Here is a 20,553-nt window from a genome sequence, read left to right on the forward strand (position 1 = left end):
AAACTACTTTCACTTGGTAAATATGATGAGAGGAATTGATGCTTTGGTATGGTCCACTACGTTTATTCTATTTACATAGATAAATATGAGGCCCACCGAATTTTTATTATATTTAGCTATTTACAATTAGTAAATATCATGAGAGGGATGGATGTCTTGGTCTGAGCGACTACCTTTATTCTATTTATATAAATAAATACGAGGAACACAACATTTTTATTATATTTCGGTAAATAAAATTAAAACGGTAAACATTTTTTTTGTTACCGCCACATTTTGATTAAAACCCCATGAAAGTTCAAAACATTTTATGAAATCGATAGTAATAGATAATAGTAGCCACAATATAATTCTTTTGCAAACATTAGTGTTTTTTTATAGCAAAATAGAAAGTGATGGTTAAACCAATAGGGCAAACTATATAAATTTTATGTAATTTCCCTTTTACTATTAATTTATTTGTAACATTAAACGGTTTAATATTTATTTAATACAAAGTGTGGGTAATTTACAGCTAGTGCTGTTAGCATCTTAAACTTATATTCTTGAATCCTGTGCTCTCTAATTTCGATATAATACCCACAAAACAAAAAAACAGAAAGAAAAATATTTTTCTAGTTAATCTACGTAAAAAGTATTATTTTATTAAAATTAAGTTAATGGTCACAACAACATCCCGTGGAAAAAAATATGTTACAACCTAAAAATGTTTTTCTAAATCAACCGTTAGTTTTTTGGGTTTTGAAAAAGGTTACAAAGATTTTTTTTTTTTTTTTTTTTTTTGTTTTTTTATGTTTTTTGTCTTTTCTATTCTAAAATACAAAAAAAACTTTACTTAAATATCTTTGGTAACGGTAAAAAAAAGAAGCTTTTTCCAAAAACAAATACGACCTTAAAGTCTTGATCTAATAATACAACTATTCTATCTTTACCTAATTAAATAATAAATTTGATCAATCGTATCTTTTTATTTTTATACCAAGATTTGTCCTTGGAACAACTGATCAGATAATGAGACAATTTATGCTTCATGGTCATAATAGAGGGACCATTTATGTAAACCTTAAAAAAGTCCACAATGGATAGCGGTGGCGCATTCACGGGGGTCTTTGAATGGCAACTTTCTTACATTGTATGCCAGAGAGGCTCCGTCGGTTTTCTTCATTTTAGAAACAGAATATCGTCATATTCCGATCACCGGAAAACTTTTCTGGTGATCGGACGACCTTCCACACCGTCGTTTCTATCAACGATGAATTCACCGGAGCCAATAGAGGAGGAACCAACAACCAACAGAGAATATGAGGGGAAAAGGGTTTCTGTTGGTTATTTATTCTTCCGAGGCTGTATTGCTCTTTTATTGTCGATATTCTTTTTGGCTTTAGTTGCGTTTACGCTTGTGGTTTTAGCGGTGATCTTCAGCAACCTCTCGATCTCGTATCCAATTTCCGTTCCCTGCCAGTGCAAGATAGTTTCCAGCAGTAAGTTTCTCTTGAATCTTGAAATCTAGCAGTGTTTTGATATCTAGTACGCGAAATTTAAGGCCTAAAATTGAGTGGGTGATTTGGATTCATGCAATTTGAAGTGAAATGCAAATATGTTTACCTAATTCCTGTTAGGTTGCATTCTAATTGCTTTGCGCAGTATGTTTTTATTAGGTATACATGAACACTTTCAGTTTTTCTGTCAGATGGATCCAAATTTTAGTTTTTCTGTCGTATGGTTATACGACAATTAGGATTCTAATAACTCAATTGAATGATTGATCATGAAACTGTGGTTGTTAGTTGTAACTATTCATGTATCTGACATGTTTGAAGCTTTTGATTTTGTAACTCTTAAAGGGTTTATCTTCTTTTCAGAAGATGAAATTATACAAATTTCAAAAGCAAGAATATAAGAATATCTCCACCAGTTCATAATTTTTGGCAAAAATGAAGAACGATATATGTCTATAGAAAGATGCAAATTATTACAACTTGTGAGAAGATCTCAAGAGGTCTAACCCTAAACCAAAAAAGAATAATACTTTGTGGAAGATCAATGAAAGTATACCTTTTGCTAGTCTAAATTCAACTGGTTTCAAGGGAGATGATAGAAAGTTAAAAAGAACCTTAATGCAATAAATGGCATGTGGATTGACATATCTACCCTTTATGACATTTCCTAGATTTCTTGCAGGTGTAGATCTTAAATCAGCAAAAGTATGTGAACTTGGACTGCTGAATTATAAAGCAAAGCATGTCTTTTATCCATCTGAGAAGAAGAAATTCAGATGTCGCTATGATTACTATTGGGCTTCTGTATTTGAGGTCAACCTTTTTTTATATTATTATTATTATAATAAAAAATGGAATTCTCATGTTATTAATTTTCAGGTTGAATACACAGACCACTCTGGTCATCCTCATATTGCATTTGCAGAAGCTCCTAATGAGGCCCTTCCACCCAATTGCAGACCCTCTTTCAATGCTGCCTGGATGGCTAAAGATAAATTTAAGGTATTTTATACAAAACATAACTGGTTGTACTATCTGGCATGCATTGGACTGGAACTGGAATTGATGTCAATGAGACAAAATTTGCAGTTTTTTGTCCCGTCAAAAAAGGTACATGCCAGACAGTACAACCTCAAGGTACAAAAAACTGCAAAATTTGTCTCGTTGACATCAATTACGTTTCCCGACACAGTGTCAGTGTACAACCGTACAATCTGTCCCTTAAGATTGTACTGTTGGCCATTCACCTTTATTGTCCAACCCAAAAAGGCGGGATATGGATTTTCTCTCGTCTGCACAAAAGACGTAAATGCCCTCCTCATCCTCATCATTAAAAATAGCACTAAGAACAGTTGTACTGTTACTACTGTCTGGCATGCACCAGACTAGGACTTCTGGAATTGATGTCAACGAAACAAAATTTGCAGTTTTTTGTCCCATCAAAAAAGGTGCATGCCAGACAGTACATCCTCAAGGTATAAAAAACTGTGAAATCTATCTCGTTGACATCAATTCCAGTACCTTGACACACCTTAACACAGTGTCGGTACAACTTTACTACAGTACAATCTCAAAGCACAATCTATCCCTTTGAGATTGTACCGTTGGCCATTCAACTATACAATAGTACAATTTGTACTGTTGGCCTGTCACCTTTTTTGTCCCACCTAAAAAGGTAGGACATGGATTTTCTCTCGATCTCTCGTCTGCACAAAAGACGTAAATACCCTCCTCATCCTCGTTGAAAATAGCACTAAGAAGCTTTTTCAGTCCAGTCCAGTCTATAACAAACACAGCCTTACCTGTATCTCACCTTCTTCTTGTTCTTTTTTTTTTAGGTGAATGAAACTTATGATTGTTGGTATACATTGGGAATTTCCAAATTAAACTTATATTATGATGAGTTTTTTAATTGTCAAGCTGACCACCCATCGATGATGGAGATGCTTAAACGATATCTTATCCTGTAAGTTTATCAACTATCAACTATTTATTTGTGTATAATAAACAAATCAACAGACAATTAACACGCGATTTTATTTTAAAATTTTATAGGTCAACCGAGATGTTGATGACGTGGCTTTCTCAAACGGGTCGAGCACAAGGGAGGCGGTTTAGATGGGAAGTTGTATTTGGAGCAATTACCGGGTTCTTAACTTCCTTAATCACCATTGCTTTGGGTAGAATGTTATATTTACTAAAGTCTCGTATTGTCAACATGTCTAGGGTTAAAATGGTCTATTTACTTAGATTGAAGCGTCTTTGTTTCCTTGTAGCATATTGTTCTTTTGTGAGTTGGGTAGCGATTCAGTATTGGGGAAAGCTTGGACTATTGGATGTATTTGATGCTTATAAATAGAAGATATATATATATATATATATATATATATATATATATATATATATATATATATATATATATATATATATATATATATATATATTGCACTCTTTGATAAAAAAAAGTTTTGAAAGCATGATATTGTAACAATAAAAAATTAAATGAAAGTGCTTATGCTAGTTGTTGATGTAAAAGGGAATGTGGGAAAAATTGAAGACTGAGGAAAAGAAAAGATAAGATGCCACAATGGGAAAAAGGTGATGATGATGATAGCCATGAAAAAGATGTTTACGATTGATGTTTAAAGATTTTGTTTTGGGGATTCAAATTGTAGTTTTCAAATGGCGTTTTCATGTAAACATTATGATGAAAGTGATAGAAAAATTTAATACGTGTTACGAAATTTTACATCCGTTTGATTGTTACGATATAGAAAAATAAAAGAAAGACGGAAGAAAGAATGATTTTGATTTTGCTAGTGTTCGCAATTCAATCCTGTTTTTGGACGCTAAAGAAAAACAATTAAAGATTTCTATCATGTAACTAACCCTTATCTGACGTAAAATAGCAAACTTAAGCATAGGTTACATATGGATAAAGAAAGATGCATGATCAATAAAGGAAGTACATCTAAACTGTTAAAATACGATCTACCCATGAACAAAGAACTTAAACAAGGAGAGATGTCCCACCAATCGTCACTATTACGGGGTGAGTAACATGTATAATTTTTCTTTGACACTAAAAATCTGCATTACGTACAACATATGGGGCTAGGCCACCATACAAACAAACGGTCCGTATAATACATGACTACTAATGTCTATGTAGTTTGAGTAGGAAGTTGGTGAACAGTCAAGATGTAATACATGACTACTAATGTCTATGTAGTTTGAGTAGGAAGTTGGTGAACAGTCAAGATGTGACAAAGCTCACTGAAAAATGGAGAAGGCAACCCCTTTGTAAGATGTTTGCATGCATACTGGTATGAGATGGAACATGTAGAACATGAATGTGACCAAGAGAAATTGTCTCGGATAAAGTGAATGTCGAGCTTAATGTGTTTGATCCGTTGGTGTTGGACCGGGTTAGCCGACATGTAGATGGCGATATGTTATCACAATAGACAAAAGAGGTAGTGTTACGCAACCAAGAGGCTCGAGAGCTGAACGGCTATGCTGTAATACTCAGTCTTAGTCTTAGCAAGATGGTGTGTTGGTGCTTCGAGGATCATTAGACAAGATTGTATCCAAGAAAAATGTGATAATCGGATGTCGATCGGCGTGTTACATTGCATCACTCAGTCTGCGTTGGAATTTGTCGTAAGGCGCATTGTCGGGGAGGCATATAATTGAAGTCTGTGATCAATAGTGTCACGAATGTAGCGTAAGATGCGCTTGAGAGTATATGGGAATACAACTCTCTAGAATGCATGTACAAACATATCTACAAGTCGACAAAAGAAATATCAGGAAGGGTGAACGTGGCATACTGTAGTGCCCCCGCAAGACTACGGTAGAGTGAGGGACCGAAGACATGTGGTCCATCGGCGCCAATCTTGGTGGATATGGCTATCGATGTATTTCAAGGATTGTGGTGAGACATATGGGCTCACTCAAGGAGCTCTATAGCACATTCTTATGAGAAAGAACATGCTTGTTTAAGATTGAGTGGTCTACTTACCTACAAAATAATTCAACAGCCCACTTTGCTCACGGAAAACTCCTGATTCAGGGAGGAGATCAGAGGAGATGATTTGAGAGTCATGTTAGAAGCCGTAAGGATGATATCATCCCTATAAAGTAATAAATATGCATAATCATTACCCATTCTAAGAACAAAGAGGGCAAAGTATGTCTTGCTATTCTCAAACCTAATGCTTAAGGTATAAATGCCCAAACACTCGAACCATACTAGATAGGCTTGCTTTAAGTCGTATAAAGACTACTATACGCACCAAACATGATGTGGCATTTGCAGGTTAGTAAAACCCAACAGTCGGTGCATATAAATTGTTTTGGAAAGGTGATTGTGAATAAAATCATTTTTAACATCCAACTAATGAACCGCACGACCACTTTTTGTTGGGATAACAACAAAACAAGTTAAGCACTTCAAACAAAAGTCAAAAAAACTTCGATGACACTCACATAATAAAACTTCTGAAAAACATAAATCAAAGGAATACAATATTTAACATGGTTTGATCAATGTGACCTACGTCTATGGGCGAATGTGTGCGTGTGTGTGTGAGGGAGAGAGAGAGAGAGAGAGAGAGAGAGAGATTTTATTAACTTTTAGGAACAATTACAAACACTCAATTTGTAGCTCACTTTTGCTCTCACTGAAATCTAGTAATTTACAATGATGGGGATATGAACCTATTTATATCAAAGTATCAAAACCATAATTCTAATGGTCCAGACCCATCCATAATTAGCTAATAAAAGGATTCCCTAATTTCAAACCAATAACGAAATGTCATGCATGTGCTTCTAGAACCTTCAACCTCATGAACAACAACCAAGCACATGATGGAGCATCATGATCCACCATGGCGCATCATGATGGTTCACCTACCATCAAGATGGCGCATCAGCCATGTGGAACATCCTCCATGAGCATCTTCATTCTTTTAAGCAACATTTGGAAAATCTTGAGCATCCTAGTGAACTTGACACCTGCGTGGCACATCAGGATCCATGATAGTGCACCATGAACCATGGTGGCGCATCATGCTCCATGATGGCACACCTTCCTCATGAATGTCGCATCCTCCTCTTGAATGACTCATCTTGTTTCAATGATTCATTTGCAGCACTTCAACATTCCTAGAACACAACAAGGCACACACGAGTAACACCTCAAGCACCAAAGTCCTGCACCTTGTTCATGGATGGCGCACCTTGTGCCATAGGTGGCATATCCTTGCTATAATTATGCATCATTGATGCTCCATTATCCTTCCTGATGCTTCACTCCAACTTCAAGTTCTCCATTGTGGATTTCTGATGCTTAATTGCAACTCTAAGTGTTCCATGTAAATACCAAGTGCTCCACGTTGGACAAGACTTCACACCCCAAGACTTTCATGCTTGCCTATAAATAAGCACATACCCCCTTCAGTATTCCCTATGTTAGTTTTGTGTACATATTCAAAAGAACAATCATTACAAGATCACATCCTTTGGAGCAATTTGTAAGCAAGAGATATTCTTTTTTTAGAGCTTAAGAGAGGTGCAACATTATAAGTGATTGTAATTGTTCTTGAATGTCAATAAAATTTCCTCTCTCTTGTTCGCTTATAGACATAGGTCACATTGACCGACCACATTAAATATCATGTTTATTTATTTATTTATTTTTGTACTTTTCATAGTTTTTATGTCGTGTTTTTTACCTACTTTGCTTATCGTTTGTCTAAAGTGCTAATGTTTCTTTGTTGAATCCTTGAGAAACTAGTATCAGAGTTATGGCTGAAGATACGAGAGTTGAGATCGAAAAATTCGATGGTCACTATTTCAGTTTCTGGAACATGAAAATCCAAGACTATCTTTACATGAAGAACTTACATGAACCTTTATCAGAAGAGAAACCTTTTCTTATGAAGTAGAGGATTAAGATTTGTTAGATCGACATGAATTTGGTGTGGTGAGATTACCCTTGGCTTAAAACATTGTCAATGTGAAGACTACTTATGGTTTAATCAATGTGCTATCTGACATGCGTGAAAGGCATTCAACAACAAATAAGGTTTTTTGATCAGACAGTTAGTAAATCTGAAGATGAAGGAACGTAGCCTAGCAACAGATCATATTAATAGATTTATTTCAATCTTATCATGGTTGATATCTATTGATAATGGATTCCAGGATGAAGTGCAAGTATTGCCACTATTATCATCTTTTCCCAAAAGTTGGTCGGGAATGGTGGCAATATTTAGCAGTTCAACCGGTCGAGCTAAGATGACGTTCAAATACATTCGCAATTCCATCCTTAGCGACGATGTACATAGGCAAAGTATCGAAGAATCCTTCAGTAGTATTCTAAGTACTAATGACAATGGAAGGGAGTGCAATAGAGGGAGAGGGGGTAGTGGAGGATTGAAGTCGAGAATGAGAGGTAGAAAAAACAATAGGAGGGATGTTACATGTTAGAACTGCAAAGTAAGTGGTCATTTAAAAAATTGGTTCCCAAAGCTCATGGAAAATAAAGGCTAGAATGAGATGAATATGGCAACAAATTTTTAAGGCAACACAATTATCTATTCAATTGAAAATGCAATTGAATCATGGGTATTGGATTATGGTGCATCATTTCATGCTAGTCATTCCAGAGATGTAATGCAGAACTATAAACATTACAAAGGGAAGGCCAGACTAGTAGATTACAGGTGTGTAGATATCATGGGTGTTACAGATATGGTTCTCAAGAGGACTCTAGGTACAATTTGGACTCTAAATAATGTCAAGTTCATTGACCTAAAGAGAATGTTGATTGTTGAGTATTATGTGTTGCATCATGGGCTGGTATTTTGTATATCCGGTTTGGGCCTATCCAATCGTGATTAGGGTTAATGTAGTATTATAAATAGTGCATGCATGTATGCCTTTAAGAAGCTAGAAGTTTAGTTATCGTTTTGCATTGTAACCCTAAACACCTCTACAGTCGAAGTTCTTTGTCGAGCTCTTCTGGGGTGTTAAAGTTTAATCATTTGACATCTTTCAAATTATTCTTTTGTTCTTGTTATTTCGTTTATTGTTTATCTGTTTAAATCTATCGATCTTTAAGAAATAGTATTCCAACAATTGGTATCAGAGCAAGAGACTGTGTTACTAATACGCATTCCTTCTATGTGAAGTATCATTAGGGTTTCCGCTTTTATCTAATATATAAAGACCATCTTCTACCTGTCGACGGTAACTTTAGTGTTTGATAAAACCCTAATCTCAAGTTTACAAGTCTGATTCTAGCAAATCGATAACACAAGATCATTATGTCGCACGAAGACTCTCAAAGCAATCCCATCAACATCTCGAATAACATTAGATCATCCACAAGAGTCCCCATTCATTACACTCAAGACTATGAAGTGTGGGTGCATCATTTTGAAGATTACGTGGTCGTATCTGAAGACAATGGGTATCTCATCTGGGAAGATTTTATAGTTGGTCCGTTTGTTCATGCCGGAACAAGTAGGACAGTGAAGACTCAAAAAGAGTACAATCAGCTCTTAGTGGATGTGGAGAAGATTCCACGAGATGAAAAAGAAAAGCAGCAGTGCAATCTTAAAGCCTTAAGAATGATCAGATTTTCCCTACAAGCCAACACCTTCCGTCTGGTGTGTTAATGCACTAACGCAAAGGAGATATGGGACAGACTGAAAGAATTATATTCGACTGATGAAGATCTGGAGCACTCGATACAAACCCTACTACTCTCCGAGTTCGGTGCTTTTGCCCAAAAATCTGATGAGACTCTTCTTCAGACATTTGATCGCTACAATGATCTACTCAGCAAGATGATGAAGCATGGTATTGAAAGAAAGGAGATTGAGCAGAAGGTCACGTTTATGAATGGCCTGAGAGCTGAGTGGATGGCAATGGTCTCAACTGTAAAGGCTCATGAACAATTCAAGTCTTACTCATTGGCGAAGCTGATGGGAATTTTAAAATCTCATGAAAGCACAGTGACAAAAGAAGCGAAGGTGGTGTCTAGCATGGGCTCGTTAGCCCTTATCTCAAAAGGGAAGATTACGACGGAAGAAGAAGATGACTCAAATCAGTACGATTATGACTTGACAGGCGAAGAATATGCAATGATGGTCTCAAATCCTAAGAAGTTTGCAAGAAGGAAATTTCCTACCAATAAAAACCAAAACTGGCAAGGAAGTTACAGCTCCGAGAAGGTGAAAGAAGAATCAAAGAATGTTTCACAAAAGGATGATGATAAGAAGGAAAGCAAGCTAGTGGGAGATTCTGGATACGATTGCAATTATTGTCATGGCCAGAATCACTTTGCCAAATATTGCATGTTACGGAAGATGGTAGAGAAAAGGGAAGGTGACGAAGATGAGGCTTATCATGAGCGAAAGCTGGAAGAGCTAAAGAAAAAGAAGTCGACTAACAATTCTATCAATGTCTTAATTGTGCAGGAAAATATAGTCGATGATGAGTTCGGCGGAGTTGAAGTCTGGTCAACAGACTCTACAGACTCTGGGGATGAAGAAGTGAGGAAGCCTACGCATGGCAAATAATATGTGACAAAAGAGGAAGTTCACGGTTCGGCTGGGAAGTGCTTGATGGTGACTATGGGAGTACCAACAGAAGATTAGCGTAAGGAGCTGAACGTGAAGGAGGACAAGTGTTTCGCTGCAAAGCCCATGAGTGAAAAGATCAATGACTGTGATCAGTTGATCAAAAAGGTACAATCCATCCTCGAATCTCTTAAAGTTCCCGTCACAAATTACGAAGAAGAATTAAACGAACTTAAATTTAAATTCGCTAATCTTAGTAGTAGTCTCATGCAAACTCGCTTAACGAACTCTAACCTAACTGACCAACTGAGCACGGAGTCATCGAAGAGTGACGAGCGACGCGTGTGGATTGAGCTAAAGGAGACGGAGTTAATTAGGGCTAGGGATGAGATTATGTATTTTCAAAGAGACAATTTGAAGTTTTTAAAACAAAGAAACATTTTTTGCTTAGTTGCTAAACGCTTATATACAAATATTACACAATTACACTTAGACTGTGAAATAGGGAAAAAGATTCATAAGATGATCTTACCCTCCCTTGAGTTTAAGGAGGATGAGGTCATTGCTGAATGTGAATCCATAATGTCCTCAGAAGAGACTTCCGTCGCTTATAAAATCGGTCTGGACAAAATTGAGTCTTTCATTGACTCAAAAGAAAACAAATGCATGCTTAAAAGGTTTTTAAACAAAAATGATAAGATGAAAATCTAGACAGATACCTTACAATCATTTGACTCTTCAAACTCAAAATTAATGACCGAACATAAAATGAATGTAGAAAATACGTCTGAATTTGATGAGGATAGTGAGATGAGTGAAATTTCGGTGGAATACGAAGTTGATTGCTCTGAGTTCATGAAAAGCGAAAACGAGAAACCTCTAATATCCGAAAATTCCATTGAATATGCTCGTTTGTCAGAGGATAAGTCAAAGAAACTCAAAGAAAAGGGAGTGGTTTACCAAAAGGTTCAAACTGTGCCAAATTAGGTTTACACTGTCACATGGGTCACTGGAAAACAAACATCTAAACTAAAAATTCTGGTTGACAAAGAAAATGTTGAAGGCTATGACAACTATTTTTGGTCTGCTCCTATCAATAATGCATATTAGATAGTGGGTTTGTCGGAGCACACCTCATGGAGGGTGAAGGGTAGATATGTTGCTGAACTAATCAACAAACCCTCAAGCTTCGACAAACCAAGCACAAGTGGAACCAAAGATATACCTGAAGAATCGAGAAAGAAAATGGAAGAATCAAAGAAGACTTCGAATATATCTTCTAATTTAACCGAAGCTCAAAAAGAGAAGCAAAAATCAAGCTTCAACATCCATAAATTGCAGAAGGAGTTAGCTGAACAGAAACGACAAAGAAATCAGAGGTACATGAAGAATTTGAATGAGCGAAAAGGTTTTGGCAGTTTCAAAATCTCAACTATGTTCACTCAAAGAAAGAAGCAAATGTCATAGAAAATGACAAATCGGAGATCAAAAGAAAGAATAGTTTAAGTCTCAGTTCTTACTACTCCAAATTTCAAAACCAAACATCCAGTCTCTGTTCTGACACCAAAGGACAGAATAGAACATCTAGTCTTGGTTTCAATAACAGAGTTCAGAACCAAACTTCATGTTTCGGTCCCAACACCAAAACTGAGAACCGAAGTTCAAGTATCGGTTCTTCCCAATAGAAACATAACTCAACAAAGCATGTTAAAGGGAAAGGAAAGCTTGATTCTAAAGCAGAATTCAATCATAATAAAAAGGAAGCCAACCCTATGGAACAGAAGGACTCCAACCATAACAACACCATGTAACATATTGAAATTTAAACAAGACAAAAATAAAATAAAAGAGTACACTATCAAAAGAAAAGACGAAACAACACTCATAAAAAGAACCTATCTTTTTGATATATGTCACTGTTCCTTTTTTTGTGAAAAACTTACCAGGACCCAAGAAACTTTAGGTTCCTAAATCTGCTTAACTTTGCAGGTCATCAGTGGCAAGCAGTTTGATGATGAATGGTACATAAATAGTGGCTGCTCACGTCACATGACATGGAGAAAGGAAGAGCTAAGGGAGTTTCAATCCCTTAAGGATGGTGGTTGCATGAAGTATGGCAACAACTCTTATGGAACAATCAAAGGATATGGAATGATAACCAATGGAGAGTTTACAATCCGCAAAGTAGCATATGTGGAAGGACTATAACACAACCTCATAAGTGTATCGCAATTGGTTATGGGTACGGGAGTGAAAGTCTCATTTGATGATGAAGGTTCATAAATTGTCGAAAAACAATAAAAAAGAGTCATGTTAAAATCTGAACAAAAAGGAGAAATGTACCCTCTAAACCTCAGTCTAATTAAAGAAAAACCAGCGATTTTCCTGCTGTCTAAGGCGAATTCAGATGAAAGCTGGCTATGGCACCGATGACTCTCGCACCTAAACTTTAAAGATATCAATAAGTTGGTGCTTGGTGATCATGTTCGAGGACTTCCAATTCTCAGGTTTGATAAGGAACACATATGTGCAGCATGTGAGTTGGGTAAACAGAGCAGAAAGAGCCATCCATCACGTATCAATATCAAGATTGTTGAAGCTCTTGAACTTCTACATATTGACTTATGTGGACCTTCAGCAATTGAAAGTATCGGTGGTAGTAAGTTCATTCTTGTTATAGTAGATGATTTTTCACGTTTCACCTGGGTTTTCTTTCTTAAACAAAAATCAGAAGCGACTCCCAATTTAAAGACGTTCATCAAGCAAGCTGAACTGCAACTACAAAAAGTGGTAAGGAACATCAGAAGCAACAATGGGCTTGAATTCAAGAATAAAGAGTTTGAAGACTTTCTGGACGACAAGGGAGTGTCTCACAACTTCTCTGCTCCCTACACTCCACAACAGAATGGAATCGTTGAAAGACAAAACCGATCCTTATGTGAAGCAGCCAGAACCATGATGAGCTTCGCTTCTCTCCCACTATACTTCTGGGTTGATGCTGTTGCTACTGCTTGTTATACTCAAAACAGATCCTTACTTAACAAGTTATTCTCATTCACTCCGTATGAGATTCTAAACAACCGAAAAACCAATGTCAAGTTCTTTCATGTTTTTGGTTCCAGATGCTTCATTTTCAACTCTAGAGAGAACCGAAACTAGTTCGATGTTAAAGCGGATGAGGGAATTTTCCTAGGCTATTCACTCACTTCAAAGGCTTATAGGGTTTTGAATAAACACTCCAAATGGATTGAGGAAACCTATTACGCAACCTTTGATGACAGCTACATAAATAAATTTCATGCAAATGAAAGTGCTATGGGTGAACTATTTCCTATATCAGGACAAGTATCAATTCCTATTGCAAATTTGTTTGAAGAGTATATGAGGTTATTTAATGAACCTGAAAAAGCTATACATTCAGAGGTGAATGCAGAAGACAACAAATTCGACCATCTAAAAAAGACCATTGAAGATGCCGCGAAAGACATGGCAAAGGATGCTCCAAAAAAAACTGATGATCAACCCTCTAATGAACCTCCAAATAACAACACAGTCTTCGAGGGGGAGGGCTCATCTGTATCTCATACAACCGAACAAGAGAATCCAACTCCAACTGAGGGGGAAGATCCCGAACCCAACAAGGAACACATTTCTCCATTTGAGGGGGAGAATGCAAATGCAAATGACAAAGACCGTCAATTAGAATTTGAAGAAGAGATTAATGCAGAGTTGGATCCTGTTTATGAACCGAACTTCCCTCCTCTCACAAAATGGACTAAGGATCATCCTCAAACACAGATAATTGGTAAATCATCCGAACAGGTTCTCACACGGTCTCAGGTGAAAGCGAAGCAAACTGCATTATTTTCTCAAGTTGAATTCTGCATGTTTAATTTGTTTGTCTCTAAAATCGAACCAAAGATAGTCAACACTGCACTTGATCATGCTGATTGGGTATAGGCTATGCAAGATGAACTTCATGAGTTCGGAAGTAATTGTGTTTGGAGAGTCATACCCATACGAAAGGATGCTTTTGTGGTTGGATTAAAGTGGGTCTTTAGGAACAAGATGGATAAAGAAGGCAATGTTATAAGGAATAAGGCTCGGCTGGTGGTAAAGGGATATTGCCAAGAAGAAGGAATAGACTATGAGGAGACCTTCGCTCCTGTTGCCAGATTGGAATTGGTCCATATCTTTCTAGCATATGTTGCTCATAAAAACTTTGAAGTTTTTCAAATGGATGTGAGGTGTGCCTTCCTGAATGGAGAACTTGAAGAAACAGTATATGTTGAGCAACCACCAGGGTTCGTGAATGAGAAATACCCGAATCATTGCTATGTGTTAGATAAAGTTGTGTATGGACTGAAACAAGCACCAAGGGCCTGGTATGAAACTTTAACTCGCTTTCTAAAATTGTCTAAATTCAAGCAAGGTTCGATTGACCCAACCTTCTTTCGCAAGAAAGTAGGCGAACATCTAATGATAGTTCAAGTTTATGTCGATGATATCATCTTCGGCTCCACGAACCCCAGCTGAAGGGCTAAATTCAGGAAACTAATGGAGACTAAATTTGAAATTAGTGCAATGGGTCCAATTAACTTTTTTTCTTGGGTTGAATATAAGACAGGGACCAGAAGGTATTTTTATTGACCAGGAGGCATACACGAAGAATCTGTTAGCAAAATTTGGAATGATGGGAGACTCGAAGGTGAAGGTTCCTATGGAGTTTAGCACCAAGTTAACACCATCTCTGAAAAGCCTGCTGTAGATATGACTCTCTATCGTCAAATGATAGGCTCTCTTATGTATCTAACAGCAAGTAGACCGGACATTATGTTTTCTGTATGTTATTGTGCCAGGTTTCAAGCTAATCCTAGAGAATCTCACATGGTGGCAGTGAAGAATATTTTTCGATATTTGAAGCGAACCTCATCGCTCGGTCTCTGGTATCTTGTGAAATCCAGATTCTTTGTTCAAGCCTTTTATGACGCTGATATGGGTGGCTGTGGTCTAGATAGAAAGAGCACAACTGGAGGATGCTAGTTCCTTAATGGTAAACTAGTTAGCTGGCAGTCCAAGAAGCAAACCTGTGTCTCTCTCAATAGCTGAAGTAGAATACATAGCTGCCGCTTCGTGTACTTCACAAGTAGTTTGGATACAAAGTTAACTTAGAGACTACGGACTGAGTATGAAGAACACTCTGCTTTATTATGATTCTGAAAGCGCGATAAGAATATGTCACAATTCGGTACAACACTCAAAGACAAAGCATATAGCACTTGGGTACCACTTCATCAAGGACTATGTTGAAGATGTCAACGTTGAAGTCCATTTTGTACGATCCTCTGATCAACTTGCAGATATTTTCAGTAAAGCATTACTAGAAGCAAGCTTTAATAAAAATTTGCAAGGTCTGGGTATGATGGAAGCAGAGTCGGTACCGAATCGTCAAATATCTCTCTAAAAAATTAGGCAAGCGAAATTGACTGAATGCTCTGTCTGTTTCAGGTCCTTAAAATTAGGGAACCGAAATGAACCGAACGCTCTGCTTATTTTAGCTTCATAATTTTCGGGAAGCCAAATCAACCGATCGCTCGGTCCATTTCGACTCCAGAATTTTACGGAACCGAAATGAACCAAACGCTCTGCTCATTTCGGCTCCTTAATTTTTGGGGACTAAAATGAAATGATGGCTCAGTTTATTTAGCTTCTATTATTTAAGGTGAAGGTTTGGCTGTATATTTTTGCATTCTATTTTTCTCGTCCGTTATTTTTTCTTTATTTTTAAGATGTTTTAAAGTTTTTTTTTTATATTTAAGAAAATCCAAAATTTCAATTTTTTTTTAATGATTTTTTTGTTTGCTTTTGTGTCGTTTGTTTCTCTTTTCTTCCTTGCTAGGTATTATGTGCCAAGAAAACTTATGGACTCATAGTGGGGCTGGTATGTCATTTTTCACTATGAACTAGCTAGGTGTCCCTATAAGCATGCTGTTGCATGTAGTCTAAAGCCTCTTAAAACTTTGGGTGAGGCCTTAATGATTCGATTTACACCTATCGTTTCTTCCCAATTAGGTTGTATCATTCACTCAAGTCCCGAGCTACCCTACTCTTCTCAAATGAGTTAAGAGTTTTCTGCTATGTCAATCTTTAAAAGCAGTGGTAAATGTTAGATACGTACACCACGTGATGAGTGAGACCCTACATCCAACACCAATACTGAATTGACGGTGAATTTTAATATTCAAGCTTTAAATTGTTACCTGCAGAAGTCTCATTTTATTTTCTTGCGTGATCTTTATGAAATTCTCTAACACCAAGACATTTCTTCCCAAAAGATCCAGTCTGGTTTTTGTTTTAGAGATTTCTATTCTAAATTATGTTACTTCCAACCTATCAAACCTACTTGTTCAATAGACCAAATTGGTCCCACAAGTACTTCTTCCAACATTCGGTCTTATATTAAGCATCTAAGTTCGTGAAGCTTAGCCACCTCTAAACCCTATGATTAAAGTGACACCTTTCAATGTTTCTTAACTAACATTTGATCGTATTCTCACGGGAATCCACATAAGCACTTCAAGTCTCTCTTGACTTTGAAGGATGAGATTCATGTCCGGGATCCTCAGCTTTATGTCATATTTGACATCACTCACATCCCATACACTTATTTTCTTTATTTCTTATCGGTTGACACTCTAATGCACGAAGATCTTTTTGATTTTCCAAAACTCTAGTTCGTGACAATTATGCGTGGTTTCACTTTCGGTTCTAAACATTAAAATGTCTTATGGAAGTGATTAGGGACTCTGGCCTTTAAATGAGTACTAGATTGAAGTAGTCGAATGGATGCGACGTTCCAACGTGTCTGTGGATAAGTTCAAAATTGGGTGAGTGAAGTTGAAACGGCTCCTAAACCTTCGCCGCATGCTATATATCTTGGGAAAACCAAGTTATCAAATCCCGCTTTTCCAAGGGCTTTTTTAGAGATCGTTTCATCATTATAGACGAGTTTTTCTCTCTCCTGGCAATCGTATATAAAGGGGTTCTAGTTTCACTGTACCATTTATTATACTCCACTTCTTTCAACCAAACCAACGCTTGTTAAACTATTCATCTTCTTCACAAAGCTCTACAATGGCGGATTCTTCATCTCTTCAGGATCAAACGACGTCGTCATCATTACTTTTAATCAAGCCCAACCAAAATATGATCATTTAGATGACTCCATTCCTGTATGATCATTACATGCTTCAAGTTGTAGAATGCCTAAAGTATTCTCCTCTTGTCAGTGCAATTTGTTCCCGTGTACCTCTTATCTAAAGTTTACTCCACGACAACATACGATAAAATCAAGGAGCGCATCTTCTTCCAGATTCATTCTCACAAAGCTTCGATTTCTAAAGGATGATTTTGCTCTCTTCTAGGGTTTACGGTTGATGCCTCCATCATCTAATCGTACTTCATCACAACAACTCAACTATTCTCGATGTTCTACGAGATGTGCTACACAGAGGTCCTTAAAACTTTCACTAAGCTCAAGAAGTCTTGCCTACTTCCTCAATGGAATGGGTTGCTCACCCTTCTTCACAAAGGTTTGGCTGAACGAGTTGGTGGCTCTGATGGGCCCAACAAGTGCTTTATAACGATAATGTATGGAATTTACAATAGGATTAGCCTGGACTACATGTCGTTGATATGGTCCCAACTGGTACAGAGTCTGTCCTCTTCAAACAAGCACTCTGAAATTTCATGTGGATGATTTTGGACCATCGTCGCACAACGGGATATCACATCCCTCGATGTACCAATCATGAAGGATTCTTTACTTTCCTCTATTTCCTATTTTCATACAAAGAAGATTATTGTGTGTGATTCAACCAAGTTCTTACACAATGGCTCCATTCCGGAGACTATGTACCGCTGTGTCTCTTCAGAAAGCAAACTCATCTCTGATTATAAAATGCTTCCTCCCAAAAGCCATCGTCAATTAACCCCAGAGATGCAAGCTGCATTGGACAATGTGGAGAAACCGATGAAGCGAGGCAAGAAGGCAGTCATCAAGAAAGAAGCAACAGAAGAACCCTCTTCCAAACCAACTAAGACATAGAAACAAAAGGCTGAGAAGGGTGATTCCTCTGCACCCAAGAAAATCAAGAAAATGGCTCGTCGAGCGCAAACTCCTTCTCCTTCACATTAAGATCAGAGACAAGAGCAGTCTGCAGGAGAAGAAGAGGAAGAGAAACATGAGGGTTCACCCAGGGGATACACACCTCATCGGTCTCCAACTTTGGTGGAAGTTTTAAATGATTCTGTTCCTACACACCCTTCCTCTCCACTCAAGACCATTATTCCAGCTTCGGTTCCACTTACACCTGTATCTCAACCTGCTTCAACGATTGTTTCACTACCACTTGTTACTTCTCCTCCCATCATCACCGCTTCCATACCAACTCCTATCCTCACCTCTACCGTAGATCTTTCTGTCAACGTCAACACATCTGATGTGGGGGCAAAGACTGAAGAACCCCCAAAAGTCACAACTGAACCAATTTCCCCAACTCTTTCTGCTGATTCCAGTCTAGTTCTTGGAGGAGCTGAGTTTGAATTCAACTCCACTTATTATAGCCCTTACTGAATCCCGAGTGAAGAAGACGAATCCACTCCTGCTTGCTATATTCATGAAGTAGCAAAAATGGATTAGGAAGTGGCTAATGTCCTAAGACAAAAACCGACGGTGAAGCCAACTGCAAAACCAGGAGACATCAACAAAATGACTCTCGGTCAAATCGATTCTGCTCATCTGAAGGTTATGTTTACAAGAGCCAAAGGAGAAAAGTTTTTATTTACTCTGGTAGACAAACACTTGTTCTCAACTGACTGCCTAGAGGACATTTTAAATACCATTCATCGATGCAAGGCAAACTCCAAGTCAGATAAGAAGAACTTCACGGACATGCTCCGGTGGTATATTAGTTTCAGAAGAACTCTTATGGCCATTATATCGGGTGTGTTCAAGAGTGTAAAGAAGACGGTAGTAGCTCAACCGAACTGAGCTCTCGGCTCCATTGACGTAAAAGGGGGATATTGTCGAGTATTATGTGTTGCATCATGGGCTGGTATTTTGTATATCCGGTTTGGGCCTGTCCAACCATGATTAGGGTTAATGTAGTATTATAAATAGTGCATGTATCTATTCCTTTAAGAAGCTAGAAGTTTAATTATCGTTTTGCATTGTAACCCTAAACACCTCTACAGTCAAGTTTCTTTGTCGAACTCTTCTTGGGTGTTAAAGTTTAATCATTCGACATCTTTCAAATCATTCTTGTGTTCTTGTTATTTCGTTTATTGTTTATCTATTTGAATATATCGATCTTTAAGAAATATTATTCCAACATTGATAATAGTGAGGCGGCTCAATAATGAAGGTCATCATGATGAATTTGGTATTCATAAGTGTAAAGTAAAGAAGCAGAACCTAGTTATTGCTGAAGGTAAAAAAAATTAGGATACATTATATATGATTGAAGTTTCTAAAGTTGAAGCACACACTGCCAAAGAAGTTGGGACACCTACTCTAAGGAACCAAAGACTTGGGTATATGAACAAGAAGGTTGTTTCTAATCCATATATGAAGACTATGATGGTTGTTTCTAATCAATATGTTCTTAGGAAATAGAAGAAAGTCACCTTTGTGAAAATATGGAATTTACCCAAGATTAGGAAGTTAGATTTACCTCATTTAGGTGTTTACAGTCCCATTTCATTATCTTCAGTGGAAGGATCCTGTTATCACACAAGACCTATCACTACTCAAGATATAGGTAAAAGTTCATGAAGTAGTGAGAACTCTAATAAGCTTGGAGATATTAGGAGCATATGTGGTAGTAGTTGATGTGAATTATGAGAATTGGTTTGGCATGTGGAATTAAAGAACACACAAAGAACACAATGATTTTGGGGTTTAAGAGATGCATTCGATTATGAAAGGTGTTACAAAAAAGGATTTATATATAAATCTACATAATTCACACACACTAACACTCTCAATGTTACATATCTAAAGCACACCTCTACAAATGGTATGAACCCACCTTATATAGAGGTGTTTACATGTCTCTATCTCTCTCTCTATCTCTCATGTCACAAGGCTACTTTACCACATGCAAGTGTGTCTACAATAGTCAAACCATTTACAAAGTCATACATGTATAACTTTGTACCTAACATTCTCCCCTCAAAGTTAGGAATGAATGATCCGCTTCAAATCTTCCAAAATCAAGCAACTTCACGAACTGAGCCTCAAACATCACACATATAGAGATGAACATCAAATCTTCAATTGTTCCATGATTCTTCAATTTGGGTTCTAGAATGTAAGACCATACGAATCGAGCATCAATAGATAATTAGGAGTTTTTCAATCTCCAAATAATCACCCTAATGTTGAGCATAAAAGC

General features: G+C 37.2%; 1 protein-coding gene across 1 annotated transcript; it reads left to right on the forward strand.

Annotated features, from left to right (window-relative positions):
* Positions 1–1,063: 1,063 nt before the first annotated feature.
* On the forward strand, positions 1,064–3,874 carry LOC144998550 (exopolysaccharide production negative regulator). Its single transcript, XM_078958298.1, has 5 exons — positions 1,064–1,481; positions 2,182–2,312; positions 2,379–2,501; positions 3,338–3,465; positions 3,555–3,874. Exons 1-5 carry the CDS (start codon positions 1,079–1,081, stop codon positions 3,856–3,858), a joined length of 1,089 nt encoding a protein of 362 aa, XP_078814424.1. The 5' UTR covers positions 1,064–1,078; the 3' UTR covers positions 3,859–3,874.
* Positions 3,875–20,553: the final 16,679 nt, after the last annotated feature.

This window comes from Lactuca saligna, chromosome 5, assembly GCF_052625555.1.
Source record: "Lactuca saligna cultivar CGN05327 chromosome 5, ASM5262555v1, whole genome shotgun sequence".
Taxonomy (NCBI): Eukaryota; Viridiplantae; Streptophyta; class Magnoliopsida; order Asterales; family Asteraceae; genus Lactuca; species Lactuca saligna.